This window comes from Zea mays, chromosome 8, assembly GCF_902167145.1.
Source record: "Zea mays cultivar B73 chromosome 8, Zm-B73-REFERENCE-NAM-5.0, whole genome shotgun sequence".
Classification (NCBI taxonomy): Eukaryota; Viridiplantae; Streptophyta; class Magnoliopsida; order Poales; family Poaceae; genus Zea; species Zea mays.
In genome coordinates, this window is record NC_050103.1 from 159,902,565 (window position 1) to 159,925,516 (window position 22,952).

General features: G+C 46.2%; 2 protein-coding genes across 4 annotated transcripts; one reads left to right on the forward strand and one right to left on the reverse strand.

The window, feature by feature from the left end:
• The first annotated feature begins 6,098 nt into the window (after window positions 1–6,098).
• LOC103636244 (protein SPA1-RELATED 4) lies at window positions 6,099–13,945 on the forward strand. Of its 3 annotated transcripts, none has more exons than XR_557890.4 (7): window positions 6,099–7,630; window positions 7,734–7,891; window positions 8,852–9,797; window positions 9,872–10,041; window positions 10,146–10,457; window positions 11,844–11,903; window positions 13,236–13,945. XR_557890.4 is itself a non-coding variant. In XM_008658604.4 (7 exons), exons 1-7 carry the CDS (start codon window positions 7,070–7,072, stop codon window positions 13,422–13,424), a joined length of 2,373 nt encoding a protein of 790 aa, XP_008656826.1. In that variant the 5' UTR covers window positions 6,099–7,069; the 3' UTR covers window positions 13,425–13,945. The 3 variants fall into 3 exon arrangements, 2 of the variants coding, with proteins under 2 accessions (XP_008656826.1, XP_008656827.1); XM_008658604.4 differs by having other exon boundaries at window positions 9,872–10,018; XM_008658605.4 differs by having other exon boundaries at window positions 9,872–9,970.
• A 2,507-nt stretch (window positions 13,946–16,452) lies between these two features.
• Window positions 16,453–17,512, reverse strand: LOC103636245 (uncharacterized). Its single transcript, XM_008658606.2, has 2 exons — window positions 16,989–17,512; window positions 16,453–16,888 (listed from the first exon to the last, which is right to left on the reverse strand). The coding sequence occupies exons 1-2, from the start codon at window positions 17,206–17,208 to the stop codon at window positions 16,584–16,586; spliced, it is 525 nt and encodes a 174-aa protein (XP_008656828.1). The 5' UTR covers window positions 17,209–17,512; the 3' UTR covers window positions 16,453–16,583.
• Window positions 17,513–22,952: the final 5,440 nt, after the last annotated feature.

Genomic DNA, 22,952 nt, shown 5'->3' on the forward strand with positions numbered 1-22,952 from the left:
GACGTCCGTCAGCCGGTCCCAAGGTGACCGCATACGAAACCCCAGAAGGTTTGGACTCGCCTCTACGGGGGCGCCCGCCAAAGCGAAGCCGCTTGGCAGGTTGAGGCTGAATCCAAGGGGCGTGAGATGAGAATCGGTCTGTACCTCTTGGTCGACGGTCGGTGACGAAGTCACGTCAGGGACTGACTGCACTATCGTCTCTGGTACGAGGGTGACGCCCAGCAAGCCTTTCGCGAGCGTGCTGGCGTCGTCCGTTTGCTTGGAATCGGCGCGTTGCGGGGAGACGACGCTCGTCTTCGTCTCAAACGCGAGGTCGATGCCCGGCGCACCCCCCGTTGAGGTGCCGGCGCCGTCGACTCGCTCGACAGCCGACGAGGCGCTGCCTCCTGCTTGGCCTTGGTTGCCCCGCCTCCTCCTCCGTCGGCGGGGGAGAGGACGGGGTGAGCTCGAATGTTGTTCTTCCACCATGCGGGGAAGACGTCGTCGATTCCGCCGCCGGCGGGCGGGCTGTCGACCGCCATTGCTGCTGTCGCACGGCGGGGGAAGGAGTATCATGTCGTAGCTGCCTTCGAGGGACATGAACTCAAGACTCCCGAAACGGAGCACTGTCCCGGGCTGGAGAGGTTGCTGGAGACTGCCCATCTGGAGCTTGACGGGAAGCTGTTCATCAACACGCAGCAGGCCCCTACCTGGCGCGCCAACTGTCGGCGTTTCGAGACCGGGGGGTCCCTGGGCCGACGAGTGAAATGTCACCGCGTGCCCCAGCCCAGATGGGTCGGTGCGAGGCCGAGCGCGAAGGGGGAGAAAGGTGGCCGGAGACGGGCGTGAGAGAGGTGGAAATCCCGCGGCCTTCGTGTTCGTCCCGCGCCCAGGTCAGGTGCGCTTGCAGTAGGGGGTTACAAGCGTCCACGCGGGAGAGGGAGTGAGCGGCCTTACGCGAGCGCCTGTCTCGTCCTCGTCCCCGCGCGGCCAACCTTCTGTAAGAGGGCCCTGGTCCTTCCTTTTATAGGCGTAAGGAGAGGATCCATGTGTACAATGGGGGGTGTAGCAGAGTGCTACGTGTCTAGCGGAGGAGAGCTAGCGCCCTAAGTACACGCCATCGTGGCGGCCGGAGAGGTTTTGGCACCCGGTTCGTGTGGTGTCGTGGTCGTCCGAGGAGCGCTGGAGCCTGGAGGAAGGACAGCTGTCGGAGCTGTCGAGTCCTTGCTGACGTCCTCTTGCTTCCGTAAGGGGGCTGAGAGCCGCCGTCGTCACAGAGTGTGCGGGGCGCCATCATTGCCTATCTGGCGGAGCGAGCCAGATGGGACGCCGGTCTTGTTCCCCGTGGCCTGAGTCAGCTTGGGGTAGGGTGATGATGGCGCCTCCTGTTGACGTGGCCGGTCTGCGCCCTAGGTTGGGCGATGTGGAGGCTCCTCCGAGGTTGAGGTCGAGTCTGTCTTCCATGGCCGAGGTCGAGTCCGAGCCCCTGGGTCGGGCGAGGCGGAGACCGTCGGCTGAGGCCAGGGCTGAGTCCGAGCCCTGGGGTCGAGCGGAGCGGTGTTCGTCGTCTTCCGGGGCTGAGCCCAAGTCCGAGCCCTGGGTCGGGCGGAGCGGAGTTCGCCGTCTTCCGGGGCTTAGCCCAAGTCCGAGCCCTGGGTCGGGCGGAGCGAAGTTCGCCGTCTTCCAGGGCTTAGCCCGAGTCCGAGCCCTGGGTCGGGCGGAGCGGAGTTCGCCGTCTTCCGGGGCTTAGCCCGAGTCCGAGCCCTGGGTCGGGCGGAGCGGAGTTCGCCGTCTTCCGGGGCTGAGCCCGAGTCCGAGCCCTGGGTCGGGCGGATCGGAGTTCGCCGTCTTCCGGGGCTGAGCCCGAGTCCGAGCCCTGGGTCGGGCGAAGCGGAGCTTCCTATGGTGCCTGAGGCCGGGCCTGACTGCCTGTCAGCCTCACTCTATCAAGTGGCACTGCAGTCGGTACGGCGCAGGCGGCGCTGTCCTTCTGTCAGGTCGGTCAGTGGAGCGGCGAAGTGACTGCGGTCACTTCGGCTCTGTCGACTGAAGGGCGTGCGTCAGGATAAAGGTGTCAGGCCACCTTTGCATTAAATGCTCCTGCGATTTGGTCGGCTGGCGCGGCGATTTGGTCAGGGTTGCTTCTTGGCGAAGATAGGGCCTCGGGCGAGCCGGAAGTATGTTCGTCGCAGGAGGGGGACCTCGGGCGAGGCGGAGATCCTCCGGGGTCGGCTGCCCTTGCCCGAGGCTAGGCTCGGGCGAGGCGTGATCGAGTCCCTCGAATGGATCGATCCCTGACTTAATCTCACCCATCAGGCCTTTGCAGCTTTGTGCTGATGGGGGTTACCAGCTGAGAATTAGGAGTCTTGAGGGTACCCCTAATTATGGTCCCCGACAATATTACATAGTGGAACTGTGTTTATTCAACACATATGTGGGATGGGTCTCTCACTAGACCACTTGAACCATCGCATTCACCACACATTATTTCAATAGTGCCCATAAATGTCCAAACTTCAAGCTCGCGACTTTCATTTTGCGATTCTTGGTCCAGTCTCGATTGCATTTATCAATGACCCGATAAGAGAGCTTAAAGCACTCATGCCTAGGACTTTGTTTTGGATCCATTTGCAATCTAGAGAGGCAATATAGGTGTCGACATATTTGTCTCCCACATTTAATAATGATCTTCGTTATTTCCCAAAACGAAAGATTCATTGTTCGTATTCCCAGCACAATGATATTGCGCGCATTGCTAGGAATTTCATCATCAAGATGAACCTCTTTGTGAGGCAAATCACCATCAGGGTGAATTATTCGGATGAGAGTTATCTTGATGATGAATTCACCCTGATGGTGATTTGCCTCACGAAGAGGTTCATCTTGATGATGAAATTCCTAGCAATGCGCGCAATATCATTGTGCTAGGAATTCGGAACAATGAATCTTTCGTTTTGGGAAATGACGGAGATCATTATTAAATGTGGGAGACAAATATGTCGACACTTATCTTGCCTCTATAGATTGCAAAGGGATCCAAACCAAAGTCCTAGGCATGAGTGCTTGAAGCTCTCTTATCGGGTCATTGATAAATGCAATCGAGGCTGAACCAATAATCGCAAAATGAAAGTCACGAGCTTGAAGTTCGGACATTTATGGACACTATTGAAATAATGTGTGGTGAATGTGATGGTTTAAGTGGTCTTGTGAGAGACCCATCTCACGTATGTGTTGAATAAACATTGTTCCGCTATGTAATATATCTGGCAAATGGCATGAATTAAATTATGCAGTTAATAGGATTCTGAAGATCCGTCATGAGATCCTAAGAGGATCCATATCTTTGAATTATAAATATGCAACATATAAATCTCATACCGAATAATACATTCCTGATGAATTAACACTCTTCTATGTAGAGAGAATATATCCTAGATGAGATTATAGTTCCTTGATGGAACTTTTCTAGAAGAAATAAAGTCTGTGTTGAACACCAAAGTTTGATAATCCCTATAAAGGGATAAAGACCCATACAGACCCGAAAAGAAATAAGATGAGGTACCAAAGGACTTGAAGTTCACCGAATAAGCACATGTGCATTCCACGAGTTTTACTCATGGTATTTTCCACTTGATGTGGAATTACGGTATCCTCTAAAGACCCGATGGCAGAAACCTATAAGGTTTAGGTGTTACTGGCAAAAATATCCCCATCATGCCAGAATGACAGACTATAACGATGTATCTGATCGATGAAAAATCCCTGATGGATTACGATCTTTGATGGACTTTTGTTACACCATCATAGATGTTGCAATGGATGAACGCCTGGAGCGATGTGTCATGTTTAGAATATGTACTATTGCAACTATATTATCCCCTAAGTCCTATTGAAGGACATGTTATTTGCTTTGCACAACTATGTATAAAGTGTGGTGTAAGATAGGAAATGATAGCACCCCAACCTCGTCCATTCTCGTTATTCCAGATGAACAATGAGACATATATCTTGAAGAATATGCTTGAGTTATGAGGGATAACGACTTTGACAGATGTCATCGTCACGAGGAGTGAATGCTTATATTGATCACAATCATGAGACAATAAATGTCATATTCTATGCACTGAAGGCGTGAGCTTGATGATCAATATGTGAACCTTTATGGAACTTTCTATCAAATATATAGATCCAGTCGATCAAACACCATCAATCAAAGTGACTTATTTATATTGATACATGCACTTACCTCGTATATCCTAGAAGTGAGTAGAGGTAAAGTTCCTGAAATAGTCCTTGCAAGGATATGCAATCCGTTTGCTAAATCTTTATATGCATATACTTCCAGAAGAAGATGTTTTGCCTTATTGATATGGTTTTGCAAGGATCAGGGGGAGCACATTCCTAAAGTTAGCCTTTATAGTAGATTCAATTGAATCTAGATATAGAAGATCGAAATATGTCCTGATGACAGTTGTTGTACTCTTTTTCCTTGGTGAGTTTTTCTGAAGTTTCTCACATGAGGTTTTTAATGAGGCAACAAAGTGCAAATGCAATATGCGTCACCATGCGCTCTTTCTCCATATTTTCCCACTGGGTTTTTTGGGAGTTTTAATGAGGCATGTGTTGGTCGCGGTATTCGCCCAAGGGGGAGTGTTGAGAAACCCTAATGAAGGGATATGTGGGCAAATACCGAATATGCCCCTGAGGGCAATCACGTCTCTATATATAGAACATGTACCCCCTCATATGGAACAGAGATCAGAAAGAGGCTAGAGGCCCAACCCTATATCCAGCGTCTCGTGTGTTTCCTCTGTCGTGCTTATGGGAAGGGAGACGGGTTCTCTACATCTTCTTGCGCCTCTACTGCTGACGGGAGGGAAGGGAGCGGATCTGGTGATCCGTGGTAACGTAGTTCTCAACAATGGGAATGTCAGAACACTGGAATGGCAGCCTACCCCTTACCGCCTTAATAAGTAGTAGAGAACATTTAGATGGTGTTTGGTTCACGGAAATGTAACGTAAATAATTTACATAGGTATTAGATACCGATAATTTTGTTTTGTTGAGCTCTTTCTAATATTACTAGATACTAATATCTAATCCAATTATAACTAGTAACAATTATCACTGATAAGAGATCTCATTATCATTCCCTTAACAATGTCTAAACCCAACATCATTCCCTTAACAACGTCTAAACCCAACACCAAGGTGTTGTTTGATTCATACAATGTAACATAAATGATAATGATTTACAATCGAGTAACAGTGATAACAAATTTAAATAGAACAGTATTAGTTTCTAATGTCGTATCTAATTATGTTTGGTCCTAAATAAATACTAGCTTCATTTTTTTATTTGACGCTAGCTAGTTCAAGTTTACACTAACCAACGTCAAATATAAAAAACTGGAGGAAGTATAATATAACGTTATCAGTTATCCATAATGTTATAAAGATGAGAACCAAATGCCACCTTAGTTCGTTAGTTAGCCCAATCCAGTTAAATAATTGGAACAATTGAATCTATACCATTAAAAGATCCAAACTTTAGATATATACCATGGACCCCACATGTCATTGACTCATGTGGACCCACATGTAAGTGAGATAGTAATGGTATGGATCCAAAGTGGTGATCTTTTAATGGTATGGATCCAAATTTCCCTAAATAATTCGTTAGCTAAAGTGCTAAACTCACCAGTCACCACGGAAACAAAACGTGCCTCCGCTAAACAAATGTAGCCCCTCAGAAAATTATTACCACTCCCGGCCACCGAGCAACGTGGCCCGCGTTGGGGCGCCTGGAGTCTCCAGTCCCCACGCACCACGGGCGTGCGGCCGCCGTCGCGCCACGTCCGTCGCGCCCGCACCTGGCCTCTGCCAACGCCTAGATGCGGTGCCCGCTGACGGTTGGGCTTGGGCTCCTCGGCGGAATATATAAAAGCGCACCCGCGGACAGCGACGGGCCACCCATTGGGTCAAACTGCTCGTCAGTCCTCGGCCGGGCGCGGCCCACGCGCTGACGCTCGGGTAGCAGGCCGACGAGTGGGCCCGGTACAGCTACACGGCGCTTTCCACTATCGAAACCCAGGTGTGCGCTTTTGGAAAAACAAGCGCCCTTTTGATCCACTTCGTGGCAGGCGGTTTCTCACGCGAGCCTAGCCGGCAGCGAGTCACCGCCGGTCGATTGGCCACTGCGTGGTCACGGGCCCAGGTGTCATGAGACTGAGACGGTGCAGGCCGCGTGGCTTGACGGCTTCTGTCTTTTGCGTGGTCCCGGGGTTTCCGTTATTAGTAGCGCCACGTCATCAGTTCTTCTTCTTCGTTTTTTTTTCGAATTTTAAACGATAATTCTGGTCTTGATCTCGTCCTCGAGGCAAATCTCTTTGGGAATCGCCTGGGAAGTATCAGTAGAACGGGGGAGAGCTTGAGGAGTAGCCGAGTAGGGTTGGAGAGGCGTAGGGGCGCGTGTGGGCGCTCGAGCTGTTGTTGCTGGGCCTCGCCGGCTCCGTTTTCTTCCACCTCCGCGCGCAGCGGCAGCGCGGCAGCCAGCGGGGGTGGGCGTCAAGTCAAGGCAGCGCCGTCGTTTCATGTCCGCGGTCAGGTTTGGTGTCTAATGCAGGTGTGGTACTGGAGTACTGGACTACTGGTCCTGTAGAGCAGTTCGGGGGCGAGGGAGATGGACTGGCCCTGGCCCCTGGTCGCTGTGCCGCTCCGAACTGGGGCGAGGGCGAGGGCGAGGTGTTCGTGGGTAAGGGTCGCGGGCGATGTGCGGCTGGGAGGCGGGCTACCGAGGCGTAAGAAATAAAGCAGTAGTAGACGAGAGAGCCGCGATTTATAAAGCGGGTTTGTGTGGCTCGCTGCTCGCCTCCGCTCCACTCCTCTCACCTGGTGACTGCTCCTCCCACCTCGCTGTTTCTTCTACGGGATCAGGTTGCTGCTTGCTGCGGTTCAGATCCTTATCCCCTTCTGCTTTAGATGGGCCTCGCGGAGCAGTGCATGGAGGTGGAGGAGGTGCGGGACTCGGCGAATCGGAGGTGATCCCGGTCATGGGGTAGAGTGGAGTGGAGGGGGTTGAGCGTGTGGTATGGAGCCGTCCCGTGGCGGTGTTGGCGGCGGCGGGCGGCGGTGGGGGGAGGCGGAGGGTGATGCGGCGGAGGAAGGGAGACGAGGGGAGGACGGGGGCGAGGTGAGCCTGCGGGAGTGGCTGGACCGGCCGGGCCGAGCGGTGGAGGCGGCAGAGTGCGTGCACGTGTTCAGGCAGGTGGCGGAGGCGGTGGCAGTCGCGCACGCGCAGGGGGTGGCCGTGGGCAGCGCGCGGCCGTCGTGCTTCGTCGTGTCGCCGCCCTTCGCGCGCGTCGCCTTCATCGAGTCCGCCTCCGGCTCCGACGCCTCGGGCTCGTGCTCGGGCTCTGACGCCTCCGAGGACGCCGACGGCGACCCGGACCCGGACCCGGACCCGGACGCCTCGCCTCCGCTGCGGCGACGCGACAGCGCCGTCCCCGGCGAGGAGCGCGCGGGGAGGTCGTTCCCGCTCAAGAGCGTGCTGGCCATGGAGCTCAGCTGGTACACCAGCCCTGAGGATGCGGACGACAGCGCCGCTACCTTCGCCTCTGACGTCTACAGACTGGGTGTGCTCTTGTTCGAGGTGCGTGTCGGTGTGCGTTCGCTTCACACGTCAAATATACTTCTGTTTTACGCCACGTCTACGTCTTGACGTCGCTTGTGTTTGTTTGCTTCGCGGACTGCAGCTGTTCTATACGTTCGAAACGATGGAGGACAAGATGCGGGCAATGGCGAATCTGCGGCACCGGGTGTTGCCACCGCAGTTGCTGTTCAAATGGCCCAAGGAAGCATCCTTCTGCCAGTTGCTAATGCACCCTGTGCCAGAAACCAGACCGAAGATGAGGTGCGTCGCGTGTCGTGTACTATTTTTGAGCGTCTATCCCAGCAGCTTCCATATCCCATCCCATATTTCAAACTCCAATGTGTAAACAGTGCCACCTACTAAACCCTCATTTTTCATGATCCACCGGAGACAACTAGGTAGCATGGAGTCCTTTATGCATATATTAGTAACGCTTCTCCTCAAAGCTGGGAACTGCTTTTGCTTGTTAGTATATGTGATGTGGTTGTACGCTTTGTAAGACAGAGAACGTGGGTTTGATATACATGGCCATGGTGTTGTTTGAAGATCAAGCTTGCCTCGAAAATTGGCTAAGTCTTCTAGCAAGATAGGAAAGCCAATATTTATGGGGCAGTAGCAGACACTAGAATTATAATCAGCAATTTGAAACAATGGAATTTGTTAACAATGCTCCACATATTCTAGATTTGACATTCTTGTTCTAGCCTTAATTTTATATGGAAAAGTGCAGCAAACAATCTAAAAGTTGTAGCAACCAACCATCCTACAATGCACTTGCGGGACAGTTTTGCCTATTTGTGAAAGTCAGACGTATCATTTATCTTATAATATTTCGGTTTTGAACTTTTGATATTATTCATAGTTCATGTTTATTTCGAATCTTCAATAGAAAAATGTGGTTGTATTACAACTGATGAAAGTGCCAGCACACTTCTTTTCGTTCTAGGCGTTCCTCAGTGGATCTTTATCTTTGGCTAGAGACTTATATTTGGACAATAGACCATGCTGGATTTTAGTTGAGGTTAATATATTTTTTCTTCGTTGCCTTCTTTCTACTTCAATTGCTAGTTGCACATGCTTGCCCTTGACGTAATTATTTCATAAATTTAATTAAGCAAAGATATGTATCTGTATGTTAACTTTGTGTTATCCAATGAGGTTGTGCCACATTGAACTTCTTCCCTGTTTTATTTCTTTCTTTTGTTTCTTTTTGTTTGACAGTGAGGTGCTGCAGAGTGAGTTCCTTAATCAGTCAAGGAATAGCCTGGAAGAGCATGAAGCGGCACTTAGGTTACGCGAAGAGATAGAAGAACAAGAATTATTGCTGGATTTTCTTCAGCAGTTGCAGAAAAGAAAGCAAGATATAGCCGACAGTTTGCAGGGCACTATTGCTTTCCTCTCTTCTGACATCAATGAGGTACCCCACCAGCAATCTACAATTGGCCACTGTGAGAACTTCTTATCCGATGGGGATAAAGAGGTGTGCTCTGGAACTGTTGAAGAGCAGAGTGATTGTGGATCCAGGAAGCGTTTTAGACCTGAGCTGCAAGGTGTTGATATGGAGGAAAATAATCGTAGTGTTGAAGAATGTTCCAGAACAGTACCATCCTCTGAGTTAATCCAGGAAAGTGTTCTGTCTAAAAGCTCCAGGTTGATGAAGAACTTCAAAAAACTTGAAACAGCCTATTTTCTAACAAGGTCCAAGTTGATGAAGCAAGTTGGCAGCCAAATAAGTAGCTGTGATCGAGTTGTTAAGAACACTACTGGTTCAGCTGTTGGGACTGAGGGAAGTTCACTAGATGATTTTTCTTTGGAAAGGCAATATGGTACAAGGCAAAGAGGTTGGGTAAACTCTTTTCTTGAAGGATTGTGCAAGTATTTGTCATTCAGTAAGTTGAAAGTTCGGGCAGAACTGAAGCATTGTGATTTGCTGAACTCGTCAAACTTAGTATGCTCCGTAGGGTTTGACCGAGATAGAGAGTTTTTTGCAACTGCAGGTGTAAATAAGAAGATAAAAGTGTTTGAGTATAATATGATTGTAAATGAACACCGTGATATTCACTATCCTGTAGTAGAGATGTCTAATAGATCAAAGTTGAGTTGTATTTGCTGGAACAGTTATATGAAGAGCCATATTGCATCTAGTGATTTTGAGGGTATAGTACAGGTAAGCTCTGTGGCATGCTTTTTATAATTAAATTTGTATTTGATGCAATTACCATAATATCCCTGCAATTTCAGGTTTGGGATGTTACTAGGAGTCAAGTTTTTGTTGGGATGAGGGAGCATGAGCGACGCGTGTGGTCGGTGGACTTCTCAATTGTGGACCCAACAAAATTGGTCAGTGGGAGTGATGATGGATCTGTGAAACTGTGGGATATGAATCAGGCAATTTTATTCTTGCACCTACTGTATGTCAGGCTTTTAACTAACGATAACATGGTTATCGAACTTGTATGTGAACGTAGGATTATTTTCCGCCATTGTTATAACAGATTTTTTGTGAACTATGCAGGCTGGGAGTATTGGCACTATTAGAACAAGAGCAAATGTGTGTTCTGTACAATTTCAACCTGATACTGCTCGCTCCATTGCCATCGGCTCTGCAGACCACAAAATTTACTGCTATGATCTACGTAACATACGAGCTCCTTATTGTACACTAGTTGGCCACACAAAGACTGTAAGCTATGTTAAGTATCTGGATGCATCAACAATACTATCCGCATCTACTGACAACTCATTGAAGCTTTGGGACTTATCGATGAATCCAGGAAGGATAATTGACAGTCCAGTTCAAACATTTACAGGGCATACAAATACAAAGGTTTGATAAAACTTCTACACATACCTGTTCTCTTCTCATAATATTGATCTACAAGTGGTTAGTGTCTAGTTTTATCTTTTGTAAATGTAACTAGTAGAATATCTGATCGAAATACTATGCTAGTTGAATTTCGTAAGTTTTACTATTGTAATGAAACACTAACGGCACATTTGATTACTTCACCTGCTCCCCTCACTTTGTCTCACCCAGCAAGGCGAGCTTTGCCAGCATGGGTGAGACAATCTTGCTCTCCTCAACCAGCAAGCAAAAATCTTGTTAGCACAAGCCCCAAGGCAAACTCACCAAGGAATCAAACACTAGTTCTATCTTGATTTCTGTCTGATCAAGGAAGCGAAGTCTGGCTGGAGAACCAAACACACTTTAATACTGTACATGTATGTAGTATACTACTGTGACAATTATTAGTGCTATCCCTTATACAACTATAGTGCCTTTTACAATTGTATGTGATTGACCAGTGATGTTATGAAGTACAGTCATCAACATTGGTGATTCAGTCCTTTTCTCTCAATCAATGAGAGAATTTCTAAGATTTTCTCTTTTTATGGATTCTTGTGCAATGGCGAGATCTGTTTCATTGAGTCATCAGATTCTAGGTTGAAGCAGCCTCCGTATTTGCGGGGAAAGATTGTCTCGATTTATCCCTCGCCCATACCCCACTCATGTGGGAGCCGTTGATGGGGTTTGTCAACCTCGGTTTATCTCTTTTTTAGACCCCACTCATGTGGGAGCCTTTGGCATTGTATCTGTCAACCTCGGTCTATCCTTTTTTTAGACCCCACTAATGTGGGAGCTTTTGACACTGGGTTCAAAGGAAGTGCTTTAAATCGGTTTATCCCTTTCCCAGACCCCACTCTGGGCTTGTTCGATTACGTAAATCCAGATGGGGGTTGGAGAGGATTAAATTCCTTACTAGTCATTTTTTACTAGGAGGGGATTTAATCCTCCTCAAATCCCCTTCTGGATTGGCGTACCCGAACAAGCCCTCATGCGCCTTTGACACTGGATCTGTCCTTTTTTACGTATGCAAAGGAAGTGCTTTAAATCTCACTGCAGCAGTTATTTTTTAGACATCTTGGATGCTTGCGAACCTTAAATTGGTTCACTTAGCGTGCTTCTTGCTGATTTAGTTACCACCTTACCCATGTAGCATATTTACATAGTGGTTTCTAGTTTAATCAGTCAATCGATTTCATGAAATATTCTAGTTTCTTAGTTGAGTTTGTAATTAACTCACGCGTATACAGATGTTACTCTTCAGCTATTGCAACATAGCCTTTTGTATAGTGAGTTGCTTTCTGTGCTGAAAGGCACTGATATTTTCATTGGGTGATCGATTTACTTATTTTTTAAACCTTTTGCCAGAACTTCGTTGGTCTTTCCATATCTGATGGTTACATTGCTACTGGCTCTGAAACAAATGAGGTATGCATTCCTTAGCTAAGCTTCCACAAACTTGTCTGGACATCGGACTCGTAGTTAGATTGGCCAGGACTTTACCTACCTTTAAGCAAAAATCATAGGGTACGCGTGTAAATATTACATTTGTTGCAAGGAAGCTGATGTTTATTTGTGATGCATATAGTGTAGTTCAGGATGCTCATGATTGTATTCATTTGGTATGCCATGTGTATATATGTCATATACAACGAGACTGGAGTGACTTTCATACTTCTCTAACAACAACAACAAAATCTTTTAGTCCTAAACAAGTTGGGTATACTAGAGTTGAAACGCAATAGAATCTACAAGTTAGGTTGAGGCACATGGATAACTGATTTTTATACATTTCTATTAAGGCTAAATCTTTGGGTATATTCTATGCTTCCGAGTTCCTTTTTACTATCGTTTTCTATGTCGACTTCAGTCTTTCCAAGCCTCTCTTTCTATTAGGGCTCGTTTGTTTCCCTTCATTTTGAGGAATTGGAATCTAACTAATATAGTAGGTTATTTTTTAGAATGTGACATTCCATAACTTTCCAAAGTGTACATATAAGTCTATCTCAAATTCATGAGGTAAGAGATGGAAATTAATTCTATAGATTTACATGCTATTATTCTAATGTACAATTTATAACACTCTTCTACTTGCTTCTCTATAACATAAATGTAGTGTATAATTATCTCTCTCATATGATTTAGGATAATATACAAATATAATACATAGATAAATATATTAACTTAGTTAATTTTGTCTAAATTATAATTATTAGAATGAAATTCAATTCCAACAAAACAAACGAGCCGTTACTATCATGGCTTAGAATTCTACTACGTATTGGTGCCTTTGGAGTCTCCGTTGGACATATCCAAGCCATCTCAATTGGTGGTAGACAAACTTTTCTTCAATGGGTGCTATCCCTAAAGTATCACATATATTATTGTTCTAGACTCGATCTTTTCTTGTATGACCATAAATTTAACGCAACATATGCATTTCTGCAAATGAACACAACATTTACACAAGATACTTCTCTAAGTTCCCGCTTTATATAAAGGAAGGAATCGAAATTATGATGGAAGCAGGTGAAATGAATATCCTGTTGTAGGTGAGCGGTCATTATGTAGTGACTAGGTTTTAAGCAGCATGTGCTGTGTCAAACTGTCAATAGAGAAATGAATGCATGAACTTGGTATCCTCTTTTTTAATATAGATTGGTACATGTGTCCAATGCCTATTCATATCCTTTTTCATGAGGAGGATTGGAATTGCATTGAATAAAATGTTTAACTCACCTTTTTCTTACTTCTCCACAGGTTTTTGTCTACCACAAAGAATTTCCCATGCCAGTGTTGGCTTATAAGTTCAGCGTGACGGACCCTATATCGGGACAGGAGATTGATGATCAGTCACAGTTCATTTCATGCGTCTGCTGGAGAGGGCAGTCTTCAACTCTACTTTCTGCAAATTCCAGCGGCAACATTAAGATCTTAGAAATGGACTGAGGAGTTTGCATCTGTTTGAGTCTCAGCTATAAATAGACCGACTTCTTAGGCCGTGCTCAACAAATCATGCATATAGCCGTGGTAGATGTCACTGTCTAGGGAGTTGAGTTTAAAATGAGAGATTGGATGAGTAATGCTGCTAGAGATAGCTTACCAAGTTGTGCGCGTGCGTGGCTTCAAAATTTGTGGCGATTAAATCCAGAGTTGCCAACGGTGCAGCTTAATCCGAGTTGCAGAGTTGGGAAAGGTAGTAGCTGTAGCAGATTTAGCGTGGTTTTATAGGATTACAGATTAGCGTGGTAGCAAAAGTAGCATAAATAGGAAACAGAATTGGGGCGTGGGATAGTACCACGGGGAAAGGTTTTGTACATCATTGGTTTGAGGTATACTTGTACAGGCAATCAATCCAGTTTCTACCTACCAGTACCAGCATCAGACTTGCTCTTGTCATAGTGTTACTTGAAAGGTGAAAGGTATAAATCGCTGTACATCTGTTGAATCAGACATCAGCATTTGCATCATTATCTCCCTTTTTTATTTTCCATATAATATTGATGAATGTGTTAGGTCGCAGACATCATAAGACTTGTTGGCATTCGTCTGCAGACGTGAGGCGAGGAGCTGTGCATAAGTTAAAAGAATCTTCAGTATTTGTCTAATGCTCCGTTTGTATTGTCGATATTGGAGCACAAAACAAATTGGAATCAGCTTTCCTAAAAGAGCCCAGCATAAGGCCGCTACTTCGAGTAGAAACATTGATTTCAGCGTTTTATTAAGACTCTGAAGCTATCCCCGAACATATGGTCCGCATGATGGATTGAAGCCAGTGGTCATCTGAAAAATGCTCCAGACTGAATGAGCTAAACGACACTCAAGGAAGAGATAGTTAATAATCTCCTCAATATGGCAGGAAGCACAATTTAAACTTCCTTGTCAGCTATATTTAGCCAAATTGTCTTTAGTGAGGAGAACGTCCTTCCGTAGATACCAAAGAAAGATTTTAATTTTTAAGGGGACCTTCAAACTCCATAAATCTCTATTTACTCTGGGGGAGTTACTAAGCAATAAGGCAGCCTAATGTGATTTTATCGAGAACTTTCCATTTAGGCTAAGGTTCCAGTAAAAGGCATCCTGAACCTAGGTCAACTCCTCCCTCCAGCCATGACAACAAAGAGATCTAATCATCTAGGTTGGATCCATAAGGTTGTCTTCTCCAAGATATGTTAAGAGGGTAGGAATCTATTACTTCTGCTATCGTTATGGGTCAGGGTCTGGCAATGTTATACAAGGCAAGATACTGGTCTTAATTGAGATCTGTCTTGTACAACAAAGGTTCTAAAACGTAGGAACTCTAGTTTTACCTTCATTATACTAGACCAAAAGCGGGAGTCGCCAGATTTCCACTCCACTCGAGCCAGGGGTTTTGGATCTATATACTTTTTCGGAGATTTTGTTGCCACAATCCATCAAAGGTAAGTAATTTATACAACCACTTGCTAAGGAGGGCCTTATTCTTAGTTTTCAGGTCCAGAATCCCAAGATCCCCTTGGTCCTTGGGCTGACACACAATGGACCGTTTAGCAAGCCTGTATTTATTTTTGTGTTCATCTCCTTGCCAGAAGAATCTTGATCGAAAGTAATCCAATTTCTTAAGAATTCCACTAGGTATGGAAAAGAAAGACATCATATACATTGGAAAGCTACTAAGCACAGAGTTAATTAACGTCAGACGATCGCCGACTGAGAGAGCTTTCCCTTTCCAGCTACCAAGTCTCTTTCTTGAAGCGTTCTTCAACTCTAGCCCAATCACGATTTCTTAGTTTCCTGAAATGGATTGGTATACCATGATAGTTGATTGGAAAATTTCCAGCTTTGCACCCAAAGAGTTCTTTATATAGCTCTATATGATCCCAGGCATCCCCGAAACAGAACAACTCACTCTTATAGAAATTGATCTTTAGACCTGAGTCTAGCTCAAAAGCAAATAGAAGAAGCTTCAAATTGTGAAACATTTGCAATAGATCTCCCTTGATAGTTTCCTAGAGCTACTGATAAAACTCAACAGGAAAACCATTTGGACCTGGAGTTTTATTGTGTTTCATAGAAAATGGCCTCTTTAATCTTATTTTCTGAAAACTCGGCTGTGAGAAAGTTGTTTTCCTGGCTAAAGACATGAGGTATGGCTAGGTTTAAGGATTCATATAAGGAGAATGAATTGCCTTCCGATTCATCAAATAAACCCTTATAGAAGCGACATCCAAACAATAGAATTAGAATTATATTTTATTTCAATATCATGACTGATTTAATATTGAATCCAATTTAATTTCATGCCCTACAATATTGGCATCCAAACGGAGCTTGTGACATATAAGACATTTTGGTTTTGCATGTACATTATTTTTGTACTACGATATCGCTAACAATAATATAATATATAGTAAAATTTATGCATTAAAAACAAAATGCCTTAGAACTGGAAGAGTACTGGACAAAGAATATGATTAAATGTATATATCTACCCAGTCGTGGAGCGTGATGGACGGACCTTCTTCTCGTTTGTATATATCTACCGATAATAAATAGATTTTACTATCCTTTTATTGTTTAACTTCAATCGTAAATACTGACAAGAAGAGAGGGTCGAAGCTAGGGTTTGAATTTGAGGGGACAATTTAGATTGAGAGGGTCTGTTATATGATATTTTGTATTATATATATATATATAGTGATTAGCTAGAAAAAATAGTGGCCCCTGATTAGAGTACAAGACAAACAGAGTGCGTGCTGGACAGCCCCCGTGATGCGGCTCGGCCGTTGGGCTTTCGTCTTCGTGTCCGTGGGCCGTGGTAGCAGTTATTACTAGTCCAATCCTGCTGCCATCTCTACGCTGGACTGGATGTCGTCGTATTCGCCGCGCCCTGGCGTTCGACGGCCGCCGGCAGACATGCGACGCACAGCACACGATCTGAGGTGCTTTGCCGAACTGATCGAGCATGGAGCAGCACTTGATCAACAACACACGAACGAAGCACAAAAGGCACATCGGCTTCATGACCTTGCTTATTATTAATTATACTGTAATTTACAGCCCCATCCCTGACGGGATGCGGGCGATCGAGCCCTTTGGAAGTCTCTATTAGAGGGCCGTTCGCGGTCATCAGTCACACTTGGAGCGGTCCTGCGGCGCGAACGTGAAGCTGCCGGCCGAGTAGCGCGCCTGCAGCCCGTCGGTGCGCGTGACGAACCTGCGGAACTTGAGCGGAGACCCCTTGTTGCGGCCGGGGCTGACGGCCACGCGGCAGCCGCGCACCGGCGACCGCGGCACGTACACCTTGCAGTTCCTGCTCGTGAAGGGCGCCGCCTGCGCCCCCGTCTGGACCAGGAAGTAGCCGTGCGCGTTCGTGGCGCTCCACACGGACAGCGCCCGGCGGCCATGCCGGCACCGCAGCAGCGCCGAGGCGTCTGCACGCACATATATGCATACTGTGATCAGAAATGCATGCATGGCTGGAGACCGACGCTGCTGATGAGCACGTACGAACGAACGAACGAATGGACTTACTCCGGAGTGGCGACGCGTCCCTGGACTCGACGTAGCCGCGGTACCGGCAGCTCTTGCACCAGACGACGCCCTCCACCCCGATGGTGAAGTTGATGGGGTTTGGCTGCCGCTGGGGCACGCCCATGGCCGAGCCTAGGGACGGCAGGCCGCACACGGCTAGGGCCACGAGGATCAGGCAGCCTAGGACGCTTCTGATCGCTAGAGAAGACGACGACGCCATTGTAGCTAGCTACTATGACATTCCCTAGTGAATAATGGTCATGGCAATACAAGCCCCTGAAGAGCAGCGCAATTTGTAGCCAACGACGAGCTAGCTAACGCGTCGAGTCGTCAGAGAGTAGTAGATTCCGGCGGCCGGCTCTGGGCTGGCTCAAGCTTAGAGATACCGGCAGATCGATGCTTGCGTTGCGTGTGCTCGACAGATGCCGCCTGCATATGGTTGATTGGGGAAACGGGTTCTAGGGCTTGCATTACGTGCATATGGCTTGGCGGTTCATCGATCGCAAGCGAGTAGCAGCATCCGTAGTACGTGGTTGCGGCTCCTGCACTTTATAATACCACGACTGGATAGAGCTGGACTTGCTTAAATCTAACTGAAAAAGGAGCATAAATTGAATATAAAGAAAAAGACACTAAGAGTTGGTTTGGTGGACAGTGAATTAAAGTGAATCATGAGAGAGTAATCCACTTCCTATTTAATTTTGAATAGCAAGAGAATTCCTTCCCATAGATCCTCTCCAATTACTTGGTCACCAAATCAGTCCTAAATTGTTGTTTTACTCCCCCGCTACTCAAACATTCAAACAGTTTTGGAGGGTGAGTGATCTGATGTTATTTAACAGTGTTCTGTATAATGTTATCCCTCATCCTTGGTCATTAAAACCTTGTTCGGTTATTTTTATTCTACATAGATTATATAGGGTTGGAAAAAAAATAGAAAAAAATAACTTGCTAGAAATTTAAATCCACTCGGGCTTTGTTCGGTTAGTCTAGATTGGAGGCTGGAACCATTCGAGTTCATCAAACTAATACAAATTTGCGAACTATTCCAATCCAAAACTAATCCAAAAACGCATTCAGGAAGAACCGAACGAGCACTCAATCTCGTTCAATCCCATATATGGATGAGATTAAAACGAATAGACCCTAAACGATCGAGTGTGGATGGAGGAGTACAAGAGTTTAGTAGTCATTAGCAGCACCCCATGATTGATAGCTAGTGTGCGTATGGAGGAATCCCTGAAAACCGAAAGGTCAAGTCTCAAAGCATGTGGCGCCGCCGTACGCGGGGTGATGTGCATGCATGGATTCGGTTGTTGCTCTTGCTAGCAGCAAAGGGGCGGCGATCGACACCTCAATTTGCATGTGAAGGATGTCTTGATTCATCGAGGATCGTTATCTCGTGATGACCTGAGTTGCCCTGGTCACACCACAATCGCCGCCCCACGACGCAAGGCGCAGCAAGTCAACCCCAAAAAAATGAATTGCTGCAATAATTATAGATGTCGAAATAGAACGGGCAAACAGGATGGCACGAGGACCACACGTTTGGTGAGGCGCTAAGCGCAAGCATGGTCGTTTGATCGTTTCCTGTGCTTGAGCGGCTCGGCTCATGCTTACTAATGTCGTGCTTAGTAGGCCCTAAAAAGGCCTGTTAGACCGTCTTCAGTAGATAAGATAAAATAGACGACGTGAAACTGTAGATGGTACCGTTTGACATAGTTTGCAGAGTGGAGTTTGAGATAGAAGATAAGATAGGAACTTTAGGAGGCAACTGCATGATACCCCCATAATATAAGACTTTTATTCTTACCCCATAATATAAGGTGTACTCTTTCTAGACACATGTATATCGATACAATAGTAATAATGTTGATATAAAGAATTAAATATATTTTTGTCTTTGAATTATAGACGATTACGCTTTAGAGCAAGTATAATAAGAGGTTGTAAGCAGGCTAAATGCTCACGTGGATGAGAGAGAGGAAGTTGATTGTAAACTTACAATCGACTTGGACACAAGAGCAAAAAAATTATGAATTATGAGAGAGACAAGTAGATCATACATTAATAGTAGAGCTAATCACTGTACACATGGGTGAAGAGGTAGGCCGCAATAATTCTTACGACTAGTTGCTGAGTATATTATAAAACTTGCTCTTATATAATAGGACAGAGGTAGTACGATAAAAAGACCGGTATGTAAAGGTGTGGTCTCTAGTCTCTAGACCGATAAAGAGCTAAACTTTAGTACCTTCAAACATAGGCTAATTATAAAACTAATTATACATATTAGGACTAAATGATAAGACGAATCTATTAAATCTAATTAGTTTATGATTCGCTTATGTGAAGGAAATGAACTGAACCAACATGGTAATACTTGAAAAAGTATACAAGTTTGTTATTTTGAATCATTTAGAGCTCGAAAGTTTTTGTTTTAAATACACATATTGTTGGGAACCAAATTGAGAGGACCAGACGGTCCGCGGTCCGAACGGTCCGCGGTCCGAACAGTCCACGCCTGTGGGCCGGACGGTCCGTGCGTGCGCAGAGCAGATTAGGGTTCTGAGTTTTGTGCTACGGTTGTTAGCTAGATTCGCGGAATTAGCTCGGGAGATTAGTTTGTAAAGGGTCCAGCCCCCCTCCTCTATAAATAGAGAGGTATACGGCTGATTTGTAATCATCAATCGAATCAATAACACTTCTATTTCACATATTTTTCCTGTACAATTAGGAGTAGTTCTAGTCTAGTTCTAGTTTAGCCTCTCGATCCCCAAATTCCCCGCTTCTCTTCGACTCTACGTCGATTAGAGGAGTCTAGGTCGGCCTGCCCGAGCCTAGACAACTCCTAGGATCTCTCCTCCCCGACGGGGTCCCTCCCGGGAGCGAGATCCAGGCGCCGCCGGCGATCATCTGCCGCCCCTGCGCACGAGCGGACCGTCCGGCCGTCAGGCAGGAAACCCTAGCCTCGCACCAGGCCGCGAACCGTTCGGCCCCTGGCCGCGGACCATCCGCCCCTGTGCAGAGAGCACCGTCGCTGGTTCGTGTTGAGTGATTGGCGCCCTAAAAAGGTGTCAACATACTTTTTGGCGACTCCGCTGGGGACAATTTCATATAGACCTATCGAGATCGGCCCTCAATGGCCAGTTCAAAGGATAGCTCTAAAGTTTCCACCAGCAATATCATTAAGTCGACATGGGTGATAGTCGCCTAGAGGGGGGGTGAATAGGGCGAAACTGAAATTTACAAAAATAATCACAACTACAAGCCGGGGTTAGCGTTAGTAATAATAAATGAGTCCGCAAGAGAGGGCGCAAAACAAATCGCAAGCAAATAAGGAGAGTGACACGTGGATTTGTTTTACCGAGGTTCGGTTCTTGCAAACCTACTCCCCGTTGAGGAGGCCACAAAGGCCGGGTCTCTTTCAACCCTTCCCTCTCTCAAACGGTCCCTCGGACCGAGTGAGCTTCTCTTCTCTAATCAAAGCCGGGAACAAAACTTCCCCGCAAGGGCCACCACACAATTGGTGCCTCTTGCCTTGATTACAATGGAGTTGTGATCTCAAGAACAAGTGAGAAGGAAAAGAAGCAATCCAAGCGCAAGAGCTCAAAAGAACACGGCAAATCACTCTCACTAGTCACTAGGGTTTTGTGTGGAATTGGAGAGGATTTGATCTCTTTGAATGTGTCTAGAATTGAATGCCTAGAGCTCTTGTAGTAGTTGAGAATTGGAAAACTTGGATCACTATGAATGTGGGGTGGTTGGGGTATTTATAGCCCCAACCACCAAATGTGGCCGTTGGGGAGCCAGTCTGCTCGATGGCGCACCGGACAGTCCGGTGCACACCGGACATGTCCGGTGCCCCTGCCACGTCATCAGTGCCGTTGGAATCTGACCGTTGGAGTTCTGACTTGTGGGCCACCCTTGATGTCCGGTGGCGCACCGGACAGCTCCTGTTCATTGTCCGGTGCGCCAGTATGGGCAAACCTGACGTCTGCGCGCGCTGCGGCGCATTTAATGCCTCTGCAGGTAGCCGTTGGCGCGGGATAGCCGTTGTGCTGGAGTCACACCGGACAGTCCGGTGCACACCGGACATGTCCGGTGAATTATAGCGGAAGAGCCGTTGGCTTTTCCCGAAGCTGAAGAGTTCCTGAGGCCGCTTCTCCATGGCGCACCGGACACTGTCCGGTGTACACCGGACAGTCCGGTGAATTATAGCGCGAGAGCCCCTGGAAATTCCCGAAGGTGGCGAGTTCGAGCTGGAGTCCCCTGGTGCACCGGACACTGTCCGGTGGTGCACCGGACACTGTCCGGTGGCACACCGGACAGTCCGGTGCGCCCAGACCAGAGGGCCTACGGTTGGCTCTTTGCCCTTTTGTTGAACCCAACACTTGGTCATTTTATTGGCTATGTTGTGAACCTTTGACACCTGTATAACTTATACACTAGAACAAACTAGTTAGTCCAAAGATTTGTGTTGGGCAATTCAACCACCAAAATTATATAGGAACTAGGTGTAAGCCTAATTCCCTTTCAATCTCCCCCTTTTTGGTGATTGATGCCAACACAAACCAAAGCAAATATAGAAGTGCATAATTGAACTAGTTTGCATAAAATAAGTGCAAAAGTTGTTTGGAATTTAGCCAATGTAACTACTTCATAAGATATGCAAGGAATGTTTCTTTCTTATATAACATTTTGGACCACGTTTGCACCACATGTTTTGTTTTTGCAAATTCTTTTTGTAAATCCATTTCAAAGATCTTTTGCAAATAGTCAAAGGTACATGAATAAGAGTTTGTAAAGCATTTTCAAGATTTGAAATTGTCTCCCCCTATTTCAAATGCTTTTCCTTTGACTAAACAAAACTCCCCCTAAAAGAGATCCACCTCTTAGTGTTCAAGAGGGTTTTGATATACCATTTTTGAAATACTACTTTCTCCCCCTTTTGAACATAATAGGATACCAAATGATAAAGACTTTTGGAAAGCACTAAGTTTTTGAATTTGGTGGTGGTGGTGCGGTCCTTTTGCTTTGGGCTCATTTCTCCCCCTTTTTGGCATGAATCGCCAAAAACGGAATCATTAGAGCCCTTGGTAAGTTCTTCCCCTTTGGTCATAAGTAAATGAGTTAAGATTATACCAAAGACGAAATCCGGTCCTTTTGCTTTTGAGCTTTTACTCTCTCCTCGAAGGATGAAGTCCTTTTCTTTGATGCTCATTTCTCCCCAAAGAATAGAGAGTTGCTCGGAGTGATGGCGAAGCATGAGTTACGGAGTGGAAGCCTTTGTCTTCGCCGAAGACTCCAATTCCCTTTCAATATACTTATGACTTGGTTTGAAATAGACTTGAAAACACATTAGTCATAGCATATAAAAGAGATATGATCAAAGGTATTTAAATGAGCTATGTGTGCAAGTTAGCAAAAGAAATTTCTAGAATCAAGAATGTTGAGCTCATGCCTAAGTCTGGTAAAAGATTGTTCATCAAGTGGCTTGGTAAAGATATCGGCTAATTGATCTTTAGTATTAATGTAAGAAATCTCGATATCCCCCTTTTGTTGGTGATCCCTAAGAAAATGATACCGAATGGCTATGTGCTTAGTGCGGCTATGCTCGACGGGATTGTCGGCCATTTTGATTGCACTCTCATTATCACATAGCAAAGGGACTTTGGTTAATTTGTAACCGTAGTCCCGCAGGGTTTGCCTCATCCAAAGCAATTGCGCGCAACAATGACCTGCGGCAATGTACTCGGCTTCGGCGGTGGAAAGAGCGACCGAATTTTGCTTCTTTGAAGCCCAAGACACCAAGGATCTTCCCAAGAACTGGCAAGTCCCCGATGTGCTCTTCCTATTAATTTTACACCCCGCCCAATCGGCATCCGAATAACCAATCAAATCAAACGTGGATCCCCGAGGGTACCAAAGCCCAAACTTAGGTGTGTAAGCCAAATATCTCAA